This window comes from Ahaetulla prasina, chromosome 14 (assembly GCF_028640845.1).
Source record: "Ahaetulla prasina isolate Xishuangbanna chromosome 14, ASM2864084v1, whole genome shotgun sequence".
Taxonomy (NCBI): domain Eukaryota; kingdom Metazoa; phylum Chordata; class Lepidosauria; order Squamata; family Colubridae; genus Ahaetulla; species Ahaetulla prasina.
The window spans coordinates 15,386,640-15,412,459 of record NC_080552.1 but is presented as its reverse complement, the minus strand read 5'-3'; the positions used below and the strand labels follow the sequence as shown (position 1 = coordinate 15,412,459).

Genomic DNA, 25,820 nt, shown 5'->3' with positions numbered 1-25,820 from the left:
ATCTTAAATACAACTGACGGAGACTTATCAAAGGTATTTGTAAATCTTTTTTTTTTAACTGTGACCCAAAGGAAAATTATTATGTAATCAGTATCTTTTTTTTTGGGGGGGGGGTCTGTAATAACTTTGAATGATTGCTAAGCAGCCAGCCCTAAGTCAAAGACTACCCTGGATTTTGTATCTCTTTCTGCAGCTTGGCTTACCTCTTTCCTGCATGTGCCGAGTGCCATGCAACACGATGTTTGGCTCCCAGCATCAAATGGTAAGGTTTGTTTGCTTTTTTATTATTATTATTATTATTATTATTAAAAAAGCAGAAAACAGTAAGTCTAGTGTCGCCTGTTTTTATGCTTCCTTCATGTTATTCCCTCTCTCTCTTTTTCCCCCCTTTATTTCGCTTGGCGATAGGATGTCGCTTTGTTGGACAGACTGATCAAGGAGGACCTTGAATCTGGAAAGCTGCCTATATTACTGGTGGCCAATGCTGGTGGGTGGTGTTTTTTTTTTAGCTAATGTAAACAAGCTGTTTTTTTTCTGCAGTGCTTTGGGGAGGGGTGTCCGTCAGGGGTGAAATGCTACCGGTTCGCTCCGGTTCGGGAGAACCGGTAGTTTAAAACAGCTGATTTCCAACGATCAGCTGTGCCGTGCGGTTTAGCTTTGATAGAAAGCAGGAAATCCTGCTTTCTAGTGAAGTTAAATCGCGCAGCACAGCTGATCTCCCCCCGGCTGTTCTACTTTCCTTTCCAAGCCTCCTTTTGTTACACACTGCACATGCGCGGCCAGGGAACCAATAGCAAACCCGTTCAGATTTCACCCCTGGGTTTCGTCCCATAACAAATGTTAGTAAGTCACGGAGGAAGCGGAGTCGAGACAGAGTACAAAGAGGGATTTGGCAAGAAGATACTTAAGAGTGGCCCATGTGGGAAAGCAGGCTATTTCCACCCATCAGAAAATGTGATGAGGTTTTGTCGGTGTATGCATGTGAGTCTGTGTTTAAGTGGTGCGGTGGCCTAGAGGTGGAGCTCTCGCCTCACAATCAGGAGGCGGTGAGTTTGATCCTAGGTAGGGGCAGATATTTCTCTCTCTGGGCGCATTGAGAATATATCTGTTGAATATAACTCCGTATTGGCAACAGGAAGGGCATCCAGCCAGTAAATACTTAGCTCTATTCAGTTGCCCGGACTTCATCCCGCAAGGGATTATGGGGTCATTAAAAGAGGATGAGGATGATGTGAATCTGTGTTTGTATATGTGTGTGTATGTGGTATGAAGTTGTCGGTATCGTTGGTGGATCGCGCCTTTCTCTACTTCTGTGATGGAATGAATGGATGTGTTGTGACCCAGGCCCAAGTAGTTATTACCAGACACAATCAGTCCTATACAAACATATTTTATTAGAACAGTTGAGAATTACTTCATTCTCAGCTTAGTCCAAATTAATTCCAAAACAAAGTCCTTCAGAAAAAGTCCTTCGGCCTTATTACAAAACTTTAGCTTCTTTGACACTCTGCCAAAGGCTTTTCTTGGCAAAGCCCCTGAAGTTCAGAAACAAGAGACACCGACTAGAAACAATTGGAACAACGTTGCTTTCCTACAAAGAGCCCAAGAGCCGTTGCTGCTCTTTTAAGCCTTATGGGAGGGGCCTGTCATCTCCTGGCCTTACTCCTGAGTCGTCCTTTTTGCTTTAGCTGCTCTTGCCTTCTGGCAGCTCTTGGCATGCGTGCACTAGGTACAGGCTCCTCCTGTTCCTCTGCCTCTCTGCTGTCTGCTTCTGGAGGCTCCGGAGCCCGCGCATCGCTCCCAGATGGCCCTGGCCCCATCTCTGCCTCCGACACAGAGCCCTCGTCCGGGCCTTCCCCTGACTCCAGGACTGGGCCATTGTCCTCCCCAGCCTTCTCACTGTCTGACTCCGCTGCCAGCTCCGCAGGCTGCTGGCGGACCAGCACAGGATGGCCTTGAGGAACGAGAGGAAGAAATACTCACTAGGAAACAATTAGGGAAGAGAGGCAGGAGCAATTCCCATGGGGAAAGAGAAGGGTGGACCGGGAGTGATGGAGGGGGTGGGTTGTGTTCCAACACCATTTGAAGAGCTTTGCGGTTGTTCCTCTCCGTCTTTAATAGCTCTGTCTTCTCAGCCTCCTATTGTCCGTTTCCCCTCCGTGCAGGCACCCCTGGGGCAGGCCACACAGACAAACTCGGTCGACTGCGGGAACTCTGCGAGCAGCACGGCATGTGGCTCCACGTCGAAGGGTACGGATGTCACTGTTAGAAAAAAGTGTTTTATATGAAATGTTAAATCAAGCGAAGCACGAGAGGGCCACTGCTAGTAGGCAGACAGCGCTGGTTCATGCAAATTGAAAAGGTTATCGGAGCAGCTGTCAAAATGATACCGAGCGCTGGACGGGAAAGGGAATGGAGAGAGAGGCATTCCTGATGGTGGCAATTTATAACAGTGACAGATTGCGGCCAGCTGGATCCTTGTTCTATTTCATGACGCTGAACACAGATGTCTTTTAAAATGGCCTACTTAGAATGCTGAGTTCTGGAGAGAGACCTCAATGCTATACCTCTTCTTCTCCCATTGGGCTACCCAGCTGGCTTTCATGCCTAAGGCGGGACTAGAACTCACAATCTCCGGGCGATTGGCCCAAAGTCACCCAGTTGACTTTCATGGCTAAGGCTGGATTAGAACTCACAGTTCTAATCTAAAGGGCCTCTGGTGGCTCAGCAGACTAAGACTGTCTGTTATTAACACAGCTGCTTGCAATTACTGCAAGTTCAAGTCCCACTAGGCCCAAGGTTGACTCAGCCTTCCATCCTTTATAAGGTAGGTAAAATGAGGACCCAGATTGTTGGGGGCAATAAAAAGTTGACTTTGTATATAATATACAAATGGATGAAGACTATTGCTTAACACAATGTAAGCCGCCCTGAGTCTTCAGAGAAGGGAGGGATATAAATTCAAAAAAAACAACAACAGTCTCCTGGTGATTGGCCCAAAGTCATCCCACTGGCTTTCATGCCTAAGGCGGGACTGGAACTCACAGTCTCCTAGTGATTGGCCTAAAGTCACCCAGTTGGCTTTCATGTCAGAGGTGGGACTAGAACTCACAGTCTCCTGGTGTTTGGCCCAAAATCACCCAGCTGGCTTTCATGCCAAAGGCGGGACTAGAACTCACAGTCTCCTGTTGATTGGCCCAAAGTCACCTGGCCTGCTTTCATGCCTAAGGCGGGACTAGAATTCACAGTCTCCTGGTGATTGGCCCAAAGTCACCCTGCTGGCTTTCATGCCTAAGGCAGAACTAGAACTCCCAGTCTCCCAGTTTCTAGCCCAGTGCTTTTAGCCTGCTGAAAGAGCTTGCTTGTTTGTTTCAGGGTGAATCTAGCGACTCTAGCTTTGGGTTACGTCTCGTCTTCCATAATGGTATGTTGTGACTCTCGCTTATTTGCTTGTGTTTCTGTTTATACAAAAACAATACTTTGTGTGCCTCCTAAAATGCAGAAAGGTGCTGTTTGTAAATTATTTAATTTACTTTCAGTATGTCGACTTTAAAATGAAAAATAACCATGTGCTTTTTGGGCTCTTAACATGCCTTGAAGAAGGATTATTTTCAACTGCACTTTGTAAAAAAATGTGGTTATCTGCTAGTATTAATTAAAATTATTTTCTCATTAAAGAGGCCCCATCTCTCGTTTTTCAGATGCGTTGAAAAAAAATAAAATTCTGCATTCGACCTTCGGACCTTTCGCCGCGAACTTAAAACCTATTTATTCCGTCTAGCTGGACTGGCTTGATTTTAAAATTTTTAATTTACTTTTATGGGTTTTAAATTTTTGTAAATTTTTATAGGGTGTTATTGTATTTTAAATTTTTGGCCAATTGAATAATTTTTTTAAGGGGTGTTCTTAATATTATATGTATTGTTTCTCTTTGTATTTTTATTCTGGCTGTGCACCGCCCTGAGTCCTTCGGGAGAAGGGCGGTATACAAATTAAAATATTATTATTATTATTATTATTATTATTATTATTATTATTATTATTATTATTATTATTATTATTCCCGGTTCGCTAACCCCGCCTTCTTTTTTGCAGGCCGCAACCAAATGTGACAGCATGACACTGACGCTCGGACCCTGGTTGGGTCTTCCAGCAGTGCCTGCGGTGACTCTCTATAGACAGGAGGATCCTTCATTGGTAGGTAGCTGGTCCTTGATGCAGTGGAGGTCAAGTGGCAGGAGAAGGCAGCTCTCTGCAGCTCATGATTGACAGCAGTAACTTTTAGGACAGCAGATCATCGCTCAAGGAGTCCAATTGCTCTTGATTCCTTGGGGGGACCATCATCTACTCCATGACGTTTTTGTTTTTAAACTGGGGTTGATGATGTTTGAACTCTGGGTTCGTCCGTGTTGAGAATATGCAGTGTACGGTCCCGCTCGAGCCAAATTCAGCCCTGTAGTTACATCACGGAGCAGACCACTTCATAAAAACTCTGTCTGCTTCTTGGAAGAGGCTCTAAAAGGGGAGGGAAAGATGGCCAAACACAACGTGAGATGGATGTAGGGTTTCCTGCCTAAGCAGAGGGTTGGACTAGAAGACCTCCAAGGTCCCTTCCAACTCTGTTATCCTGTTATACTCTAATAAAGATGAGCTCATTTTGCCAAACATATGAGAAGGACAGGCAGAGCCTAGGGGGCGGTGTCAAGAAAGCAATAAGCCTAGAATCGTTACATTCCCATAAATGGTCCAAGCCCAGATCCTCTTGCGTTCCATTGACTCTTACCTAGCACCAATTTAATGCTGATCATTAGTTGACTAAATTCTTTGGTATAGGCATGAACACTAAATCAGCTTAACGGGAACTTAATGTGTGGTCCCGATCCTTCTGACTTGATTTTGGATGAGTCTTAAGCTGTGCAGCAAAGTGGCAGAGTTTTGATCTTCTGAAGTTCTACCTGCCCAGTTGACTTCGCTTTAGGAGGGAAATTACGATTTAAAAAAAAAAAATTAAATGCATTTTTTCTCTCTCTCTCTTTGATACTCCTCCTGGTGTGAATTTGAGGCCTAGAAAACCAGTCTTTTAAATCTTGAGTTTCAATGATTTAAATAATAGGAGAAGACCTGTTGAAGTTTATGTGTTGGCTTCAGCTGGGCATTTCTGTTTTCGGTTCCCCTGCTTCTCTAATCTATACTGAGCTTTTGAGGTGAGCAGAGGAAAATAAGACAAAACAAGAGGAGGAAAATACATCTGGTGTTTTTACCTTATTTTTCGGAGTATAAGACACACTCCTCCCTCCGCAAAAGAAGGTGAAAATTTGGGTGCGTCTTATACACCAAATGTAGCCAAAAAAAGCGAGGCACAGAGGAGGCGATCGTCTATGGCAATCCCTGCAGCCCGGAACAGCTGATTGGGGGTTGTTGTGTCTTGCCCGCCCTCAGAGCAGCCGGGGCCTTCTTACCTGCTCCCGCACACTGAGGAATGTATGCCTCCCGGTCCCAGTCCTGGCTCCATGCCCAGGCAAACGGAGCAGCTAGACCCCTCCCCCTCCTCCACAGCAGGTGAGCCTGAGGAGGGTTTACTCCCAAGAACAGCTGATTGGTGTGACCCTCGCATCAGAAGATTGGAGAGGCGGAGGCTACAGAGGGAAGGGAGGGGCAGGCCTTAATGAGTGCTGAGTCATGGTGCCACACCCCATGGCCTATATAAAGGAGCTACTTTCTGGCAGTCTCTGAGTCAGGCAAAAAGTCAAACTTATCTTGCTGAAGTCACTTACTGGTCTTCTGCCTGCTCTGAGGACTTTGCTAGGACTTTGGACAGAGCTGCAGAGGCACGCCTGATTCGGATTTCCCGGACCCAGCCGTCAGCGGAGGAGTGGGACACGACAGGGGTATTCTGGGAGTCCGATCCACCTGCCAATCAGCTGCTCGTGCTGAATCAGGCTGCAATAATATGCTGAAGCTGACTTGGCTGTTTGCTATTTTCTGCAAGGACTGTCTGAGTTTGCAGCAGCGAGCGAAACACTAGCAGAGGAGAGGAGTTTCAGTTTTAGTTTCAGAGATCAGCCCAGCATGCAGCTTTAGAACAATTGACCTAAGCCACGCCCAGGCTCCTTGCTGTCTCCTTCCTTATTGCTCACACAGCAAATACCGTTTGTTTCCAAACAGCCTTACACACTGAGAAGGATGCTAGCCAGATAAATACCGATGGATGTTGGTAGGCAGAGGCAGAATTTTTTTTTTCTTATTTTCCTGCTCCAAAACTTAAGGTGCATCTTATACTCCGGAGCGTCTTATACTCCAAAAAATACAGTACTTCTTTCTTGGATTTCTTGCAGTCCTTAGCAGCAGGCCTGACCTCCAGCCAGGTGGTAGAGAAATTGCGTGCTTTGTCTCTCTGGCTCTCCTTGCAGTATCTGGGCCACGATGGAATCGTGCAAAGGATTAAACATGCCTCCCAACTGGTAAGGAGCTCAAATCGGTTTTGAGTTTTGTGTCTTCCTCAGGAAGTGATTGGATTTCTCCTCAGAACGTGGGAACCTCGGATTTATGGGCACAAAAAACACTTGTTCCTTCTTTTCCAAAAAAAACCAGTGTTTCTCGACCTTGACAACTTGAATATGTGTAGACTTCAACTCCCAAAATTCCACAGCCAGCTGGGAGTTGAAATCCACGCATTTTCAAGTGGCCAAGGTTGAGAAACATTGTTTTTGACACTAAAGCTGGCTGGGGAATTCTGGGAGTTGAAATCCAGACATCTTGAAGTTGCCGAAATTGAGAATAGTTAAATTACGCGAAAGCATTTTGGAGTTTGAAATGTTAGTGTATCTCAATATCACGGTTTGATTTGATTGCATCGCTTACGCATTCTGTGTAAATGTACATGACCTGATACCCAGGCGCTGTGGTGGCGCAGTATTGCAGGCTAATTCTGCCGACTGCCAGCAGTTCAGTCCAGACCGGCTCAAGGTTGACTCAGCCTTCCCATTCTTCTGAGGTCTGTAAAATGAGGAGCCAAATTGTTGAAGGCAAGAGGCTGACTTTGTAAACCGCTTAGAGAGGGCCGTAAAGCCCTGTGAAGCGGTATATAAATCTAAGCGCTATTGCTCTTCGTTTTCTCCTTCCTTCCTTCCTTCCTTCATGTACAGTAGTTACAATGCAGCATTGCAGACTAAGTCTGCCCATAGCCAGGAATTCAATCCTGGCCGGCTCAAGGTTGTCTCAGCCTTTCATCCTTCCGAGGTCGGTAAAATGAGGACCCAGATTGTTGTGGGACAAGAGGCTGACTCTGTAAACCGCTTAGACAGGGCTGCAAAGCACTATGAAGCGATATATAAGTCTAAGTGTCAAGGTTCCAGAAAAACCTCTTCTGCATAAAAAAAACTCAGAAGCCATCGTCTTTCAGAGTTCTTTACTAGCATGAGGAAACTGGCACACGATGAGTGAAATTCCAAAACTGAAACTTCCGGATTCTTTTCCCAGTTATACAAACCCCAAGAGTCCCACCCCCCTGACCCCTTTGCTGGTCACATGGTCCCACGTTCTCCCAGTTCATTCGAATATCTTCTCGCCACTCTTCCTGCAGATGTGAACACCATCCGACCTTGACCGCTTGAAGAATGTTACCATACCCCTCAACCCCCCTTCTTCCCCTCAGGGGAAAAATGTGGCAGAGTCTGGAACCCTAAAGTCTAGTATGGTTTCCAGGCCTGATACTAAGTGCTATTACTATTGCTACCCCTTTACTTTTGGAACGGTTTCCCTGATTTTATATATTTGTTTTTTTTAGAGTCAACGGCTACTGGAGAACCTGAAGAACCAAGATTTTATTCGAACCTCAGTACGTTTCCATTTTCAACCTTTTCTTTTCCAAAATAAACCCTCCTCCGCCCCCCCCCCCAAATAACCCAGTTTGGGGGATGGTTGATTTAAACGTCCTCTCAAGACTTCGTTCTGTTTTTTTCCAAATTTTGTTTTCAAAGGTTGAAGATGAATTTAGCTCTCCTGTGGTGGTGTTCAAGTTTTCTCCAGAAAAGTCGCATATAGGTGAGGATTGCAGAAGGAAAGCCCCTCGGGATCCGTAGACCCAGGGGTTGGGGCTGCTGGGGGTTCGCAGGGATTTGGGAGAACCGCTAGCTAAGATTCTGTGCAGTTCGGAGAACCCCCAAATCCCACTCCTGGCTGGCCCCCACAACCCGCCTCTTCCAGGAGTCCCCACGCGGCCCATTTTGGATGCAGGTAAGTGCAGGTGCGCGCAGAGGCTTGGGAAGGCCGGAAAAGGGCCTGTTTCCGGCCTCCAGAGGGCCTCCGGAGCCTGGGGAGGCCGTTTTCGCCCTCCCAGAGACTCAAGAAAAGCCTCCGGAGCCCGGGGAGGGCAAAATCGTCTCCCCCCGACCCCCGTGGTGCAGGAGGCCGACTAAGCCACGTCCATCATGGCCACACCCACCCAGCAAACGGTTAGAGAATCCCTTGCTAAAAAAATTTGAAGCCCACTCCTGCATAGACCTTCATTTTGTTGAAAAATAGTACCAAACCAGTAATTTTACTGATAATCTACTCTCACGAATACTGCTTCTTTTAGCATCAGCGAGCGAGAAAAGCAGACATTTATGAGAAGGGACTTTTTAAAATCTTGATAAGTTTAGGTTCTAGCTTTCTAATACCACCCTCCCCCCCAATTAGAGATCTTAAAAAGGATATTTAAGATGCTGTATTTTTTTTTTTTTTACATTTATTAAAGACAGATCTTGGAATTACTATTTATGCCATTGCTTTTGAAAAGTTCTATAAATTATAGGCTTCTATCTGATATGATGACATCCATTATTCATGTGAGCAAATTTTGTGAGATATATCTGCAGGAAAATCAGGGCTGTGTGTTTTTAAAATCCCATATTATTTGTTTGATTGATTGATTAAATGTATCTGCTGCCTGCCTAATAATCTGCATAGATTATTCGTATATTAGTTTAATGAGCGGTGGTATCAATGCTTTGAAGTCTGTAAAGTAAGAATGAAACCTTGTCATCTCAACTTGCACAAAAAATAACTGGAAAAAACTAGCTGTTGAGAAAAAAAAAGTTTCACTCGTGCCGTGTTCATTTTTTCCTGCTAAATCAATTTCTCTTCTTTTTCTTCTTTGGAGTTCAGATCAGATGCTATACGCTGCGCAATCGTCTGCGGTCACCGGGAATGAGAGAGACGTTTGCGATACCTTTAACCAGTGGGTAGGTACGGTTGTTTCTTAACAGTGTGTAGATCACAAGTTTGGGACTCAAATCCTGATTTCTTCAAGGGTGAAAAATAACCAAGCCTGTCGGATCCAGTGATGGTTTCATGAGTCGGCATCGAAACTTTCTCAAACTTTTCGAAAAGAATGTTCAAATATTACTTAACCACACAAAGGAACAATATTTCAGTAGATATGCTGTCAGGGTTGCGACAGATGCCCTAATTAAAACGTGAGCCTCGAGCCAAGCTCCAAAAGAAATCCAGTTATTTATTAGGAGCTTCAGGTTGGCACGTTCCCAAATGAAGCCAGCTCTGACCCCATGTAATTTACGCCCCTAATCATCACCCTGTTTTCCCCCCCCTCCCCTCCGGGTGTGTCATCAGTCACATTCACCATCAGAGCAATTTTGCGAGTTGTAGAGATCACTCCCCTCCGGCTGCTGTGGGTAACCCTGGGAGACAGCCTTGAGAGGGAGATGTCTGGAATATGCTTTTGTTTTTGGCTGCCTGTTTCGCCTGTTTCCCATCCCCCTTTGCCTCTGGCAACTCAAAAGCAGGCCAGGGATGCTTTGCAAGTTGATATATGCTTTGCCTTATAGGCTTTACTGGGCCACCAGTTCCCTCCATGCAACTAGGGCAGAGGTATATGGTTTAGGAAATATTCGATGGCAAGGATGCAAAATACAATTAGTCTTCAACTTACAAAAGTTCATTAAATGGCTGTTTGAAATTACAGCAGCACCTAAAAAAGTGACTTATGACCGTATTTAACACTTTACGACCATTGCGGCATCCCCATGGTCACATGATCAAAATTCAGACGCTTGGCAATTGACTCGTATTTATGACAGTTGGCAGTGTCCCATGATCAACATTTATGGCCTTCTGATGAGCAAAGTCACAGGGGGAAGGCAGGCACTTTTCTTATTTAACAACGGCAGTGATTCACCAGAACGGGTGTAACATGGGTCAAAACTCATTTAGAAATGTCTCATTTAGCAACAGAAATTTTGGGCTGAATTGTGGTTATAAGTCAAAGACTACCTGGATATGGATTACGTGCAACTATTCTTGTGGTGCCCATGAGGAAGAGGAGGAACAGCTGGGTCCAATGCCTGATTCGCAGATGCACAGAAGGCAGAGGAGAGGAGAGCAGTGGAAATCTATGGGCTGGTCCTCGGGACGGAAGAGCCACCACTGCTAACGAAGCCACTCTGGCGATAAAAGGCAGGGAGTGGAGATGAATAGATGTGGCAGATAACTATTCATCTCCCGGGCGGACAGACTTGTTAGCCTGTGGTGAGAGAGAAACTTTTTGCCCAGGCTGTTGGCGCTCCTAATAAAGGAATCGTTGATTGATTTAGCTCTGGGTATCCTTCTTTTTAACACAGTTGCTAAGAAAAGAGGGAGGTTCGCTATGTGTTTCACTGCCATCTTCCTCAGGCCACCTTCATTCAGAGCAAATTTGAGCCTGCAAAAATCAGCTTGCAGACAACGGAAGCCTATTTCGAAGTGTTCACCGATCAAAAAATAGCTTGTGATTTATATGCAGTGGGAGACCTATTACTTTCCTTAATCTGGGCTGGCTTGCTTTTTTTTTTTTTTAGCTTGGAGAACAGTTGGCTCAGTTGGTCCCTGCCAGCGGGGTGGATCTGGTTGATCTGGAGGACGAAGGCACCTGCGTGCGTTTCAGCCCTTTAATGACTTCTGCAGGTAACTAACCGGCTCCCTTTTGTACCCCAGTGGCCATCCATCCAAACAAACAAAACTAACCATGATCTGCACCACATAGACCAGGGGTGTCAAACTCAAGGCCCAGGGGCCAGATCCGGCCTGCAGGGTGCTTAGATCTTGCCTAATGGGCGCACCCTGGAAACAGCGAAGGACTGGCCCGTGTTGCCTCTGCTAGTGAAAAGCGAGATTGGGAGTGCTGTGCGCAGGCCTCCCAGCTCCGTTTTGGGCCACGATGGCCTCCTGCAACCTCTGCCAGCGAAAATGGAACTCAGGAAGGCTGTACATGGCCCCCCCGAGCTCTGTTTTCACTGGCAGAGGGCTGCAGGAGGTTGTCATAGCCCAAAACGGAGCCTCAATGATGTGATATTGAGCTGGCCACACCCACCCTGGCAATGCCCACCCCAGCCCCCTGAGGTCAAACACAACCCTGATGCGGCCCTCAATGAAATTGAGTTTGACACCCCTGACGTAGACAGTACTTAAAATAACCAACAAATACAGCCAGCCAATCAAACAGTCTGAAATCAGATCATGACTCGAATACTGGAACAAGCAACATTCAAAATTTGCATCTCATAAAAGGTATTTAAAGACTCGTGTTCTGACAGACAAGCACAACTCAAAAGGCACGGACGATGTCTCCTCGAACAGTGACGAAACGTTTGCAACCAAATTGCCAAGCCCGGAACTTATTCCAGCAGCCTAGCTATACTTGTATTTGCTTGGGTTGCAGGATGACAAAGGCTGTCCTTGTAACCGAAGACAGACGACACGCTATAACATATCAATTTTTTTCAGTTTTAGGAACTGAAGTTCAAGATGTAGATCAGTTGATGGACTGCTTAAAAATGAAGGTCCCAGTTCTGAACTGCACTTTACAGCTGAGAGAGGAATTCGAACAGGAAGTGAAAAGAACCGTCGGCTTGTCCTACGTGGAAGATTTTACCTGGCCTGGCCTCGGCGTCGTCAGGTATGTGTGTTCTCTCAAATCAAAGCCAGGCACTAATAGTGTTGTGGCCTATTAGCCGCTGGTCCCTCCAGCAGCCGAATCAGATGAGGAGGAGGAGACGTGGGTGTCAGGGTCAGCATCAAGGCAACCTGAGAGCTCCGTGGGGGAAGAGGGAATGGAGTTGGCAGAGAGACAGAGGCAGAGCCTGGGCCTGGGCCATCCATCAGCCCTCAGATGGAGAGTCAACAGCCCCCAGGTCTGGAGGTGGCTGATGAGGAGGAGGAGGAACAGCTGGGTCCAGTGCCTGATGCACAGATGCACAGAAGGCAGAGGAGAGGAGAGCAGTGGAAATCTATGGGCTGATCCTTGGGAAGGAAGAGCCACCACTGCTAATGAAGCCCCACCCTAGCTTTGGGGATAAAAGGCAGGGGGCGGAGATGAATAGATATGGCAGACAACTATTCATCTTCCGGCCGGGTGGACTTGTTAGGCTGCATTGAGAGAGAAGCTTTTTGCCAGGGCTGCTGGCGCTCCTAATAAAGGAATCATTGCTTCAACTACAGAGGGTTTGTCATGTTTGGGGACTTGGGTCCGAACAAGGCTATAAAATAAGAGCAAACCCTACTGTCTTATAGCACTGATGATGCTATCTCGTTTGGTAACGTAAGCACACATCAATAGGGAGGGGAAAAAACATAGGAATGGAAGTAAATCAGTATTTACTTTTGACTTGGTGTTTGAAAGGTATAAGGGCCAAAACGAAGAGGCACTGGAGAAGGACTTGGAGAAGATAAACAGCAGCCTTCTGAAGAAGCTCAATGAACTGGAATCGGACCTGTTATTTTCTTTAGGTAATTAGCTATCTATGAAACATGTGTATTTGTGTGTCAGAGATGCTTCTAGTTCTTGCATTAATCAGTTTGGTCTAAATACCAGGCTAGAAACTGAATGACTCTGCATTCCAGTCCACCGTTAGGCATGAAAGCCAGCTGGGTGACTTTGGGCCAATCACCAGGAGACTGGGAGTTCTAGTCCCTCCTTAGCCATGAAAGTCTGCTGGGTGACTTTGGGCCAATCACCAGGAGACTGGGAGTTCTAGTCCTTCCTTAGCCATGAAAGTCTGCTGGGTGACTTTGGGCCAATCACCAGGACACTTGGAGTTCTAGTCCTGCCTTAGGCATGAAAGTTGGCTGGGTGACTTTGGGCCAATCACCAGGACACTTGGAGTTCTAGTCCCGCCTTAGTTGGCTGGGTGACTTTGAGACAATCACCAGGAGACTGGGAATTCTAATTCCATCGTTGGCATGAAATCTGGCTGGGTGACTTTGGGCCAATCACCAGGAGACTGGGAATTCTAGTTCCACCTTTGGCATGAAATCCGGCTGGGTGACTTTGGGCCAATTACCAGGAGACTGGGAGTTCTAGTCCTTCCTTAGCCATGAAAGTCTGCTGGGTGACTTTGGGCCAATCACCAGGACACTTGGAGTTCTAGTCCCGCCTTAGGCATGAAAATCGGCTGGGTGACTTTGAGACAATCACCAGGAGACTGGGACTTCTAGTCCCGCCTTAGGCATGAAAGTCTGCTGGGTGACTTTGGGCCAATCACCAGGACACTTGGAGTTCTAGTCCCGCCTTAGGCCTGAAAGCCAGCTGGGTGACTTTGGGCCAGTCCCTTTCTCTGACCCCCTCACCTCACAGAGCTATTGTTATGGGGGAAATAGGTGAGGGGAGTAGTAGTATGCATATTCGTCTCCTTGACTTATTTATAAAAATAAGGTGGGTTTTAAAAAAAAATATCTAAAAAAAGAATCCCTGCCCAATAACATGTAGCCACGCCACAGAGAAAATTTGCATTTACGTATTTCATTTCTCTTCTGGAATTATCGATCAAACGGTCTTTCCCCCCCCCCTTCGTTTCATTTGTTGGCGTTGTGAACAGGGTTCCCATCCCAAAGATGCTCAGGAGGGGGTCTTTCGTGGTTCTGTGTATTCAATATTATTTCCAAGATTTTAAAAAAAATCCTATATGTGGTTTTGCAAATCTGGACTCCGTAGTTTCTTCCCCAAACCCCCAAAACTTTAAGCTTAAACTGTCTACTGTTGACCTCACCCCATTCCTAAGAGGTCTGTAAGGGGCGTGCAGAAACGCACCCGCATCCTACCATCCCTGTCCTAATGTTCCTTTTTACTTACTCTTTTCATGTATCCAAATTATGTTTGTACCTTTACCTGTTCTCTTATATATCAGTGTTGGCGAACTTCCGGCACGCGAAACCGTCCCGTGCCGAATGTGTTCCTGCGCTGAAACGCGCACCAGTCAGCTGGCTGTCGTGCGCACAGTGCCCGCAGACCCCGAAAGTGCGGTGGTCCATCGCGCATACGCGAGCCGGCACCCACTGACCAGCGCGTGTTTGAGCGCAGAAACGCGACGGGAACCGGCGAGGCCGCGCATTCAGCATGGGATGGTTTCGTGGGCTGGCACGCGAGAACGCCAAAGGTTCACCACTGTTATATATGATTGACAAAAAATAAATAAAATCAATCAATCAATCAATCAATAAAAATAAGTTTTAAAAAGAGCATCGTAGAAAAGCATTCTCTTGCTTGCCTCAGTTTCCTTCCCCCCGTTTTTGACCAAATGCTCAGCCCCATCTGTATTTGAAAGCAGCTTTTTCTCAGCCTTGGAAGAAACTGCCGTGGTATTAACCTTGTTTTGTCTCGTCTTCCTCCCAGGGCCCGAATTTGGAGGAGAGAAGAACTGCATTTACATCGGAATGGTCACTGAGGATCTCGATGTCTCGGAACTGGTGGAAACAATTGCAGCATCCGGTCGCGAAATTGAAGAAAATTCAAGGGTGTGTACAAGGAGCCCCCTGGGTTTTGCAACCCGGATGCGCCTATCGTGCAAGTTAGCCCCCGTGTGTGCTGTGAGGGGGAAAGGGTTGAAAACCACAGATGGGGTGGCTGCATTCGCACACACAACACTTGAGACAGGCTAAAATGGGGACTGGTTGGTTGGATGCTTAGCAGCTGATGGAAGAACCCACCCTTGTCTCCACCTGATGCATGAGCCAAGTCATTTTATTCTGATATATCTTTGCTGAACCATATATTATTCTATTCTATTGTATTCCTTTTTTAAAAATAGTTTTTTTATTTTGAACACATTAAAACACAAGACAAACATACAACATTTATATACATATCGCTGTTTCTTATCAGCTATTCAAAGTGGTCCTTTCTTACTATTTATACGTATTTTAATTCTATCTTAGTCTACTTTTATATTATCTATCGTCCTTTATTTCATTTACATTTCATCTACATTTTCTTTATTTCATCTACATACAGATTTTACCCTGTTGTTCGATTTTCCTTACCTTTCCTATTTTCCAACCATTCATACCATCTACACCAGACCTTATAATATTCTGTGTCCTCTTTTTCTTTGATTTCTTTTGTGAGTTTATCCATCTCTGCACATTCTAGGATTTTCTTAATTAAATCTTCTTCTGTTGGTGGGGTTCTTAATACTACACATATTAACAGCAGCACATATAGCTTATGCGCAAAATTGGAAGAAGGAGAACCCACCTATTCTATTCTATTCTATTCTATTCTATTCTTCTATTTTCTTCTATTCTATTCTATTCTATTCTATTCTATTCTATTCTATTCTTCTATTCTATTCTATTCTTCTATTCTATTCTATTCTATTCTTCTATTCTATTCTATTCTTCTATTCTATTCTTCTATTCTATTCTATTCTTCTATTCTATTCTTCTATTCTTTTCTTTTCTTTTCTTCTCTTCTTCTATTCTTCATTCTATTCTATTCTATTTCTATTCTATTCCATTCTTCTATTCTATTCTATTCTATTCTATTATTCTATTTTATTCTATTCTATTATTCTATTCTATTATTCTATTTTATTCTATTCTATTCTATTCTATTCTATTCTTCTATTCTATTCTATTCTATTCTTCTATTTTCTTCTATTCTATTCTTCTATTCTATTCTATTCTTCTATTCTATTCTATTCTATTCTTCTATTCTATTCTATTCTATTCTTCTATTCTACTCTTCTCTTCTCTTCTTCTATTCTATTCTATTCTTCTATTCTCTTCTATTCTGTTCTGTTCTATTCTATTCTTCTATTCTATTCTATTCTTCTATTCTATTCTATTCTTCTATTCTATTCTATTCTATTCTATTCTATTCTTCTATTCTATTCTATTCTATTCTATTCTTCTCTTCTATTCTCTTCTCTTCTCTTCTCTTCTATTCTATTCTATTCTATTCTATTCCTTTCCATTCATTCTACTCTATCTATTCTATCCTATTATATGCTGGCTGGGGAATTCTGAGCGTTGAAGTCCACAAGTCTTAAAGTTGCGGACGTTGGACATCTCAGCTTTAAATACTTTCACACAGACTAGAGAAGTGACGTTTCTGACATTCATCTGATTTTCTTTCTGATCAGCTTTTGGAAAACATGACCGAGGTTGTTCGAAAAGGCATCCAAGATGCACAGGTTCAGTTGCAAAAAGCCAACGAGGAACGCCTCCTGGAAGAGGTGAGCAGATTGTGGGGAGGCCCACTTCTTGCTGGCAATCCTCTTCTTGATATTTTGCTGGGCACTTCATTGTCATTCTCCTGTTCTTTCCAGGGTTTGCTTCGACAGATTCCTGTGGTGGGCTCGGTCGTCAACTGGTTTTCTCCATTCCATGCCTCACCAAAGGGACAAACCTTTAACCTAACTGCAGGTGAGGTAAAATTTGACTGGGCGAGTCTTGAACCAGGATTAATTATCCTGAGATAACAAGAAATACTTAGCTTGAAGGACGTTCCTAACCAACATCCCCCCTTCCATTTTCCCACCATTGCTTGGACCATAAGGGTTGACCGTTGCAAGAAGCAGGATGCCTGGAGTTTGGCCAGACCAGGGGTCTCCAAACTTGGCAACTTGTGGACTTCAGTTTCCAGAGATGAGCAGCGATGAGCTCAAAGAGAGGAAGGACATAGCTATCAGGGTTCCAAGTAACATCCCCAATGAAAGAAGACTCCGAGGCTTGAGTTTCCTCAAAGTTTCATTTTATTAGAGATGTCCTATTGGCACATCTGGGAAAACCCGAATTTGAAAGTTTCCAGGTTTGCCCACCCACGTGAAAGTTCAAGTCCCTGCACAGCACCCACATGTCCATCACATGTTCCAATCATCCACCGTCCAAGCTAGAAACACCTCCCAGTCATCCGACTCCAGGTGCCAGGGCAAGGCATCCTTGACTCTCTGAGAAAGGAATGTTATTTTGACTACATATCTCCCATACTCCACACAATGCCCCCTCTCATTTTCCCACAGTAGAAAAATGTGGCAGGCCTGAAGGCCCTAACTTAAAAGATGGCTTCCAGGCCTGACAATAGCTATAATTCAGCATTGTCCATAATGCCATGAGGAAAAGTGCATTGATCTTCAGATGTCCCGTTTTTCTAAACTGCCGGGATCTCCATCAGCTTTCTTCAGGAGACTCTAGAAGAAAACACGAACTAATATTTCCCAAGGTTTGAAAGTGCTTCTGGAGATTCTCAGTCATCCAGGTCATGGTTGTCCCAAAGGTGCTTTTTTCAAGAGGCAACTTGACACAAGGAAGTCTAGGTGCATCTTGAAAAAAGCACCTTTGGGCCGAGGTTTGAAAGCTTCCAAAGGCCCAGTAGAGCAGGGGTCTCCAACCTTGGCAACTTTAAGACTTGTGGACTTCAACTCCCAGAGTTCTGAGAGTTGAAGTCCACAAGTCTTAAAAGTTGCCAGGGTTAGAGGCCCCCGCAATAGAGAATATAGTTCTGATTCTATTCCAAATCTCTCCTGTTCTTTTTTTTTTTGATAGAACCACCAGATTGGTCTGTCTAGAACAGGGGTGTCAAACTCAAAGCCCATGATGTGGTCGGATCCAGCCCACGAGGCTGTCCTGGTCTACCCAATGCGAAGAGGAAAGATCAGGCCAGCGTGGCTTCGGCCCGGTCTACCCCGTGCGAAGAGGAAACATGCCAGCAGTTTGGGGAGTGGCGTCAAGCTGGCTATGCCCACCCGGTTGGCCACACCCACCCAATCGACCACGTCCCCCCACCCAAGGTCAACCACAGTCCTGATGCAGCCCTCAATGAAATTGAGTTTGACACTCATGGTCTAGAACAGCGGTTCTCAACCTGTGGGTCGGGACCCCATTGGGGGTCGAATGACAATTTGCCAGGGGTCGCCTAAGACCATTGGAAATAGGGGAAGTATATTTGCGAGTCGAAGAATCGCGCTCCAATGGTTGACTCCACAAGCCAGCTGCAGGCTCTTCAAATCGCTAGCCGAATTCGGTTTCAGGCGCGATGAATTAAAGAAGAGAGAAATCTTTGCTCTGATGTCTCCCTCTCAAGCCAGCTGCAATCACTCCCAATTGCTAGCCTAATCTGGCTTCAGGCACGATAAACTTAATAGGGGAGGAGTCTCCGCTTTAATGTCTCCGTCCTCAAGGCAATCGCAAGCAGTTCAGATCGCTAGCCAATACAGCTTCAGGTGCGATAAATTCAAAACGAAAATAATTTTATTTCGTGGGGAATTGTATTAAAGGGGTCGTCATATCATGGGGAATTGTATTAAAGGGGTCGCAGCACTATAAAGGTTGAGAACCACTGGCCTAGAATATTTGATTGGTGGCCAGAATTAATGATCTTAAAACTGGAAAGTTAGAGATGATTTCCGAACTTTCGCAGTCAATTCCAAACCATCACTTGGGAGATGTTCAACTCCAAGAAAAGTCAACTTCACACCGTCAGGGAAACGTGGCACGTGTCATGAGTCCAAGGCTCTTAGGAGATCGATACTGTTCTGACCCAGCTCCCCAAACAAGACAAATCCTCCGAAATCAATCAATCGATTCCTTTATTAGGAGCGCCAACAGCCTGGGCAAAAAGTTTCTCTCTCACCGCAGGCTAACAAGTCTGTTCGCCCGGGAGATGAATAGTTATCTGCACATCTATTCATCTCCGCTCTCTGCCTTTTATCGCCAGAGGGGCTTCGTTAGCAATGGTGGCTCTTCCGTCCCGAGGACCGGCCCATAGATTTCTGCTCTCCTCTCCTCTGCCTTCTGCACATCCACGCATCAGGCACTGGACGCAGCTGTTCCTCCTCTTCCTCATCAGCCACCTCCAGACCTGGGGACTGGTGACTCCCCATCTGAGGGCTGAAGGACGGCCCAGGCTCCGCCTCCATTTCTCTCTCTGCGAGCTCCATTCCCCCTCGGAGCTCTCAGGTTGCCTTGATGCTGGCCCCGACTCCCACGCTGCCGCCTCCTCCTCTGATTCGGCTGCTGGAGGGGCCGGTGGCTGAGAGTCCACAACAGATATTCCTTCCTTCCTTCCTTGTGTGCATCCTATGATCCATGCATTTATCCGGATCTGATGTGTCGGCACCCATTTCTTTGGCAGGTTCTTTGGAATCCACGGAGACAACATACATATCCAAAGCCCAGGGCACCGGGATCACCCCACCTCCCACTCCCATATCAAGCCGTGGTAAACAGAAGTTCCCAGGTAAGTTGGCTTCATCTTCAGTTTTATTCTATTCTTTTTAAAAAAAGGGTGGGGGGGAAAGCATTGAGAAGAATCCTTTCTGCATTCTGGTTTATAAAGCCAGAGTTAGAGAATCCTATTGTGTTTAGAACGGGAATGTCCAACCTTGGCCACTTTGAAGTCCCGTGGACTTCAACTCCCAGAATTCCCCAGTCAGACATGCTGGCTGGCTGGGGAATTCTGGGAGTTGAAGTTCCCAAGTCTTAATAGTTGCCAAGTTTGGACAGCCCTGCATTAGAAGGTCCTAGAATGGGACCAGATAGGAGAGCGAGGCTCATCTAGTTTGGTCATCTCCAAAATTTAAGACGGTGACGATGTCATTCTTAGTGACAGACTACTATGGAAGCTTTTGGGAGGAAGAGACGAGTAAAACAGTAACCAATAACACGTGAAGAAGTGAAGCAGATTCAATCTGGTTAGTGGCACCAGTGGCACCATCCCAGGGCTAAGGCCTGGACTAGGAAGTCAAAATTAAATACTTACATACCTATTTAAAAAAAAAAAATCCAGAATGTTGACTGGCAAATCGGGACCTAATCATGCTACAGGAATGTGCTCGTGTAGCCGGAAAGAGCCAAATTCTCAACAAAAACAACAACGATTATTCTTGAAAAATCTACTTTGGTCATCCTCCCTATTGAGCAGGCTGTAAAAAACAGTAAAATAGCATAATTTTTCAAAGATGAAGAAAATCCATAGCTCGCGGAAACGGAGTATGTGCGAGTGACCTTGGCAGTGGTGAAATCTGGCTGGATCTATCCAGCTCGCACGAACCGGTAGGGCTGGCGCAGTGGCGGGTTGCTCCCGGTTCTGTCTGGTTCTATAGAACCGGCAGTCAAACCGGAGGGAGGCTCCGCCCACCCGCTCGGACGTCATAAATGACGATCTGCGTAGAGAGCAGTGAATGCCCGCGACCCCATTGCAAACCGGTAGTAAAGGTAACTAGAACCCACCCCTGGGCTGGTGACGGGAGGCTCCGCCCACCCACCAGGACGCCATTACGTCCCGTTTTTCACCCTCTGCGCATGCGCAGAAGAGGCCGTATGCTCACATTTCCGAACCGGTAGCGAAAGTGAGTGCATTTCACCGCTGGACCTTGGGCGACAGGAGGAAGAGCCACAGACTAGACCACAGTCAGATAAGAGGCAGCTAAACCCGCAGAAGGAAAGAGGTGTGGCAAACATCAAAAAGACCCTCCCTAGTTTCTTGGTGTGTAAAAGTGAGAGGGGAGAAACGTCCTTTCAGATTTACAGGATCCTGTTAATCTCACCTTCACAATAAAGACAGAGCTAGCACAGGTAGCCGTCGACTTACGACCACAATTATGTCCCCCAAATCCTGTTGTTAAGTGAGACATTTAAGTGAGCTTTGCCCCATTTTACGACCCTTCCGGCCACAGTTGTTAAGCAAGTCACTAGAAGTTACGATAACCCCGTTGTTAAGCCGGAATCTGGCTTCCCCTGTTGACTTTTCTTGTCGGAGGGTCACAAAAGGGGATCACGTGACCCCGGGCACGACAACCGTCGTAAGTACATGCCAGGTTCCCAGCATTTGAAGTTTGATCACACGATCCTCGGGATGCCACAAACGTCGTAACTGTGAAAAAACGATTTCCAAGTCAGAATTTTTCAGTGCCGGCGTTAACTTTGAACGGCTGTTAAACAAACTGCCGTAAATCAAGGACCGGCTTCTTACGCGGACAAGGCTAACAGAAGCAAACCTTTCTCATTCCCGTGTGTCATTCCAGGTCAAAAACTGTTTAAACGGGCCGGCAGGAACTCGGATGGGATGAGCGAAACCAGCTCGGTGAGCCAAGCTACCGACTTGGACCGAGGAGAATTCACAGCTTCTCCTCTCAAGCAGGAGAACGGCCAGCCGTCGAGCGAAAGCACGCCTCCTCTCCGCCAGGAAACCCCGAGCATTTCCCCAGGCGCCACCTCTCAGGCCCCGGGAAATGACCATCCGTTATCCGAGGAGCAAGAAAGCCTTAGATAAAACCCAAGGCTCTGTGCAATAAAAACTTTGTACAGGGGTTTTAAAAAAAAAGAAGAAAAAAAAAGGAAAGTGCACTTCACTCCAGAAGAGAAACCGAATGACGCATTTAAAAAAAATGTGAAAACCATGCCGGAGGTAGTCAAGTTACGAATTGTTCTTCGTGTGTGATTGGGCTGGAGGTTTTTGCACAAAAATTAGTGGAAAGGCTGCTCTCGTCTCTCGCTCTCTCTCACTTTCTTTTTACTTGGTTTCCAATTCTTCTCGTTTATCCTGCGCACCCGTTTAGTGGCGAGGTTGGATCTGGGGTGGCATAGGAACGTTTTTCCTTCGTAGCGGGGAACGTGCAAGAATTAGGAGCCAAACAAATTGTCCCCACCAGAAAAAATGCCTGATATTTTTTTTTTTTAAATTAAATTAAAAGTTGCTTTGCACAGACGTTCCTTGGTTTTTCTAAATTGGATTGTACTCTGTGCTGGGATTAAGCTAATCTAGTTCCTGTTTGCTGAGCCCACCAGCTGCTGGCTATTTTTAATTTAACAAGTGTTTAAAATATTTTTCAACGTCCGGCTGCCTTTACTGTTAACATGGCGCTATTTTGGGGGGAACGGGATTAAGTCGCTTCCCAGTTCCCCACATTTTCTGCCTCGACAGACTTACTGTCCTTTTTCGCCCCGTCTGTGAATGAAAAAGGGAGAAGATGATTTTGCATTTCACAGGGTCCTAAGATTTGGCTCAAGGTAGCTTTAGATGTTTCCTTGCCAGAGCCAAATTAAAAAGTGTGGTGGGGGAGAGAGAAATATCACACAGAACAAAAACCCAGTTGGAAAAGTTTGCGTTGAAGGGACATCCATCCTTATTGCTCAATGCTGCTTTTGGGCAGATTAGCAAGACGCCGAAAGCGGTGGCCCATTGGTGTGGTTTTTTTTGTGTGTCTCCACCCCCCCCCCTCCTTGCCGTTCTTAGCTTTTCTCATCGGTTGGTTGCATTTGTTAAATATTGTAAATATTCAGAGATATTAGCTTATTATATACAGTTACTGCACTACGGGAAAGAAATACACACGCTGAGTTGATTTGGGTTTTAAAGTTGAGAGTAGATATTTGAGTGTTGATTCCTCACCTTGCTGATCAATTATGCCTTCTTTTTTTTTTTCCCCTGAGACATTTAGCTCTTTCTCCGTTAAACAGAGCAACTTGGGTCCCCGAAGAGATTTGACTGCACTCGATATATCGTCCCCTATTCACCCCATGTTCTGATTTCGTTACACACACACACATTCTTTTTTGAGCAATGTTTCTCTATAGCAGGGGTCTCCAACCTTGGCAACTTTTAAGACTTGTGGACTTCAACTCCCAGAGTTCCTTAGCCAGCAAAGCAAAGCAAAGCTGGCTGAGGAATTCTGGGAGTTGAAGACCACAAGTCTTAGATTTGCCAAGGTTGGAGAGCCTTGCTCTATAGCACGGTCTTCCTCAATGTGCTGATCTGGGCACATCGGACAGGTTTCCAACTAGAAACCCAAGAATTTTTGGGGAAATGAAATTCAACATCCCAAGACAGCAACAGTTGGGGTGGGGGAACGCTGTGGCATTTAATAAGAGTCCCGTTTAGTTTTCATTAATGAGTAAAGCTCGTGTAAGCAAAGGGACTTTTATTGTCAGCAGTTGAAGACGCCGATTCAATTCTAACACAGATAATAAAAATTAAGGAATGGTATTCTCAAAATCATTTTTTGTGGGTGGTGGTGATATAATCCAATGTTGAGACTCTCAGGCATTCTAAGCAGAAAAAATTGCTAGTCCCTTGACGAAAGAAAGAAAGTAAGTTTAAAACAGTCCCATGTGGTCATAATTGTAGAAATTTACGAATTTGGAAACGGGAGATATTTTTTTGTTCTGCTTTAAAATCCCAAGTATCCAGACACGATTCACATCAGTTATGGAGGTCCTCGCCAAACTAGATCTTACAGCGAATGCTAGAATTCTCTCCTCTCTTCTAATAATTTACTTGAGGATCTGTTATCCTTTGCACTCAAGTGGGCATTAAGAGTTACAAGTTTTGCTTAATATTATTTATGGAGGTTGAGGTAATGGATCATCAGATCTAGCTTACTCTAGAGTAACCAGTTTCTTGAAGCTCAGCTAGAACCAATTGGAGCTCTCCCATGGGTACTGCAGCAACGAGCTTTAATCACCAAAAGTTTGTTAAAGTTTAACAACAGTTTGTTCATTCTTGATTGAAGATTATCACTGGTTAAATGTACAGTTAACTTCCAACTATTAAGGGTTGATTTTTCTAAAGTGCACATTTAATTCCTGTCTTCCTTTTGACTGTTTATTTAGTGCAATGATTTATATTAACTTGGGTTCATGGGGGTTGGGGGGAAAGGTTAAAGTTATAATTGTTAATATAAATTTTAATGTTTTATATCAAGCTGGCAGTTTTGCTGGAATACAGTCCTAATTTAGATACTTCCTAAATGCTTCAATAAAGGTTCTTCAACTTGTTGTATCTGAGTTTGTGATGGTTTAAAAGAACCAACCAGCAAAATCCTAGCAAAGTAGGGAATATACACATTAGAAGACTTTCGATTATTTAATCCACGAGGTTACTGTTTCTGGCAGTGGTTAGATTCAAGCATCATTATAAACCGTGTTTGGTTTTAAGTATCTTAAAACTGAACAAGTTTAAAGACAGCCCTGCAAACAAAATCAAGGTCTAAAAACTTGGTCAATTTCTAGATTGTGTTGTTCTTGGTTATTTTCTTGCAGATGTTTCATGACCCAACTAGGTAACATCAAAGCTGGAAAGGAGGAGGGTTTGCTCTCTGTTTATGGCTCATTTTGTCTTTGTTTTTAAAACTGTACTTGCCTTCTGGCTGTAGATAGCTGAGCAGGACACAAAAACCCAGCCAGAAAACCACAAAAACCAATTGTGCTTTCCTACTGCTACATAACCAAATTGAAAGAGTAAAGCAGTAATAAAACTAGGTTTTGGTGGCCGGCTGCCTGCAATTTGCCAGTTCGAATCTCATCAGGTTCAATGTTGGACTCAGCCTTCCATCCTTCCGAGGTGGGTAAAATGAGGACCCAGATTGTTGGGGGCAACAGGCTGACTCTGTAAACCGTTTGGAGAGGGCTGTAAAGCACTGTGAAGCCTAAGGGCTATTGCTATTTTTAATTGGTCCGCTGCCCTTAAATGAATTGTATTTTATTCACTGAACTGGATTGTAAATTACACTTAGTCAATCACACACACACGAGTCATCGAGGCAGTTTTCCCTGGATGGAAACTCCAACTATGAACAGAAAATAACTACTTTTTTCCCTTCCCTTCAAGTCACTTTGTATGGTGTGTAGGGTCTGCTTGGGCAGGGGGGTTGGACTAGATGACCTATAGGGTCCCTTCCGACTCTCTTAATCTGTATCTATCTACCCCAATACCACTTTACAATTAAGCACAGTAGGTGAAGCCAGCTGAAAAAATGCAGCCCTCTGCTTGAGCTAAAAGTTCCATGCAGGTACTCCTCAACTTGCAACTAGTCACTTAGCGAGCATTCAGTTATGACGGACTCCTCAAAAGGTACGTACCACCAGGTTCTGAAGTTCCGATGGCTGCCCCTCCCTATAATTAGCTTTCTTAGGTCTGGCCATACACAAACACCAGGGGGATGTTCAGTCTTGCCCAGAAATTATAGAACAGCAAAGAAAGGAAAAAGGAAAGGAAAGGGGAAAAAGGGAAAGGGAAAGGAAAGGAAAGGAAGGAAAAGAAAGAAAGAGGAAGGAAGGAAGAAAGAAAAAGAAAAGAAAGATGTGGAGACTAGAAAGAGTGCGGAGAAGAGCAACAAAGAAGATTAGGGGACTGGAGGCTAAAACATGAACGGTTGCAGGAACTGGGTGTGTCTAGTTTAATGAAAAGAAGGACTAGGGGAGACAGGATAGCAGTCTTCCAATATCTCAGGGGCTGCCCCAAAGAAGAGGGAGTCAAGCTATTCTCCAAAGCACCTGAGGGTAGAACAAGAAGCAATGGGTGGAAACTAATCAAGGAGAGAAGCAACTTGGAACTAAGGAGAAATTTCCTGATAGTTAGAACAATTAATCAGTGGAACAACTTGCCTCCAGAAGCTGTGAATGCTCCAACACTGGAAGTTTTTAAGAAGATGTTGGATAACCATTTGTCTGAAGTGGTGTAAGGTTTCCTGCCTGGGCAGGGGGTTGGACTAGAAGACCTCCAAGGTCCCTTCCAACTCTTGTTATTCTGTTAAAACGTACCTATTTCGGACACACACAAATACCTAAAA

General features: G+C 45.1%; 1 protein-coding gene across 1 annotated transcript in view; it reads left to right on the top strand.

The window, feature by feature from the left end:
- The window catches only part of PDXDC1 (pyridoxal dependent decarboxylase domain containing 1), a 44,276-nt gene extending 20,249 nt beyond the window's left edge, over positions 1-24,027 (top strand). The window contains exons 7-23 of the mRNA XM_058157249.1: positions 194-262; positions 409-487; positions 2,166-2,250; positions 3,376-3,424; positions 4,096-4,197; positions 6,336-6,461; positions 7,787-7,837; positions 7,980-8,043; positions 9,148-9,224; positions 10,836-10,941; positions 11,761-11,932; positions 12,656-12,762; positions 14,645-14,766; positions 16,395-16,487; positions 16,581-16,677; positions 19,385-19,489; positions 21,276-24,027. Of these exons, the coding sequence (XP_058013232.1) occupies positions 194-262; positions 409-487; positions 2,166-2,250; positions 3,376-3,424; positions 4,096-4,197; positions 6,336-6,461; positions 7,787-7,837; positions 7,980-8,043; positions 9,148-9,224; positions 10,836-10,941; positions 11,761-11,932; positions 12,656-12,762; positions 14,645-14,766; positions 16,395-16,487; positions 16,581-16,677; positions 19,385-19,489; positions 21,276-21,523 (1,752 nt within the window). The 3' untranslated portion in view covers positions 21,524-24,027. The remainder of the gene's footprint in view (positions 1-193; positions 263-408; positions 488-2,165; positions 2,251-3,375; positions 3,425-4,095; positions 4,198-6,335; positions 6,462-7,786; positions 7,838-7,979; positions 8,044-9,147; positions 9,225-10,835; positions 10,942-11,760; positions 11,933-12,655; positions 12,763-14,644; positions 14,767-16,394; positions 16,488-16,580; positions 16,678-19,384; positions 19,490-21,275) is intronic.
- Positions 24,028-25,820: the final 1,793 nt, after the last annotated feature.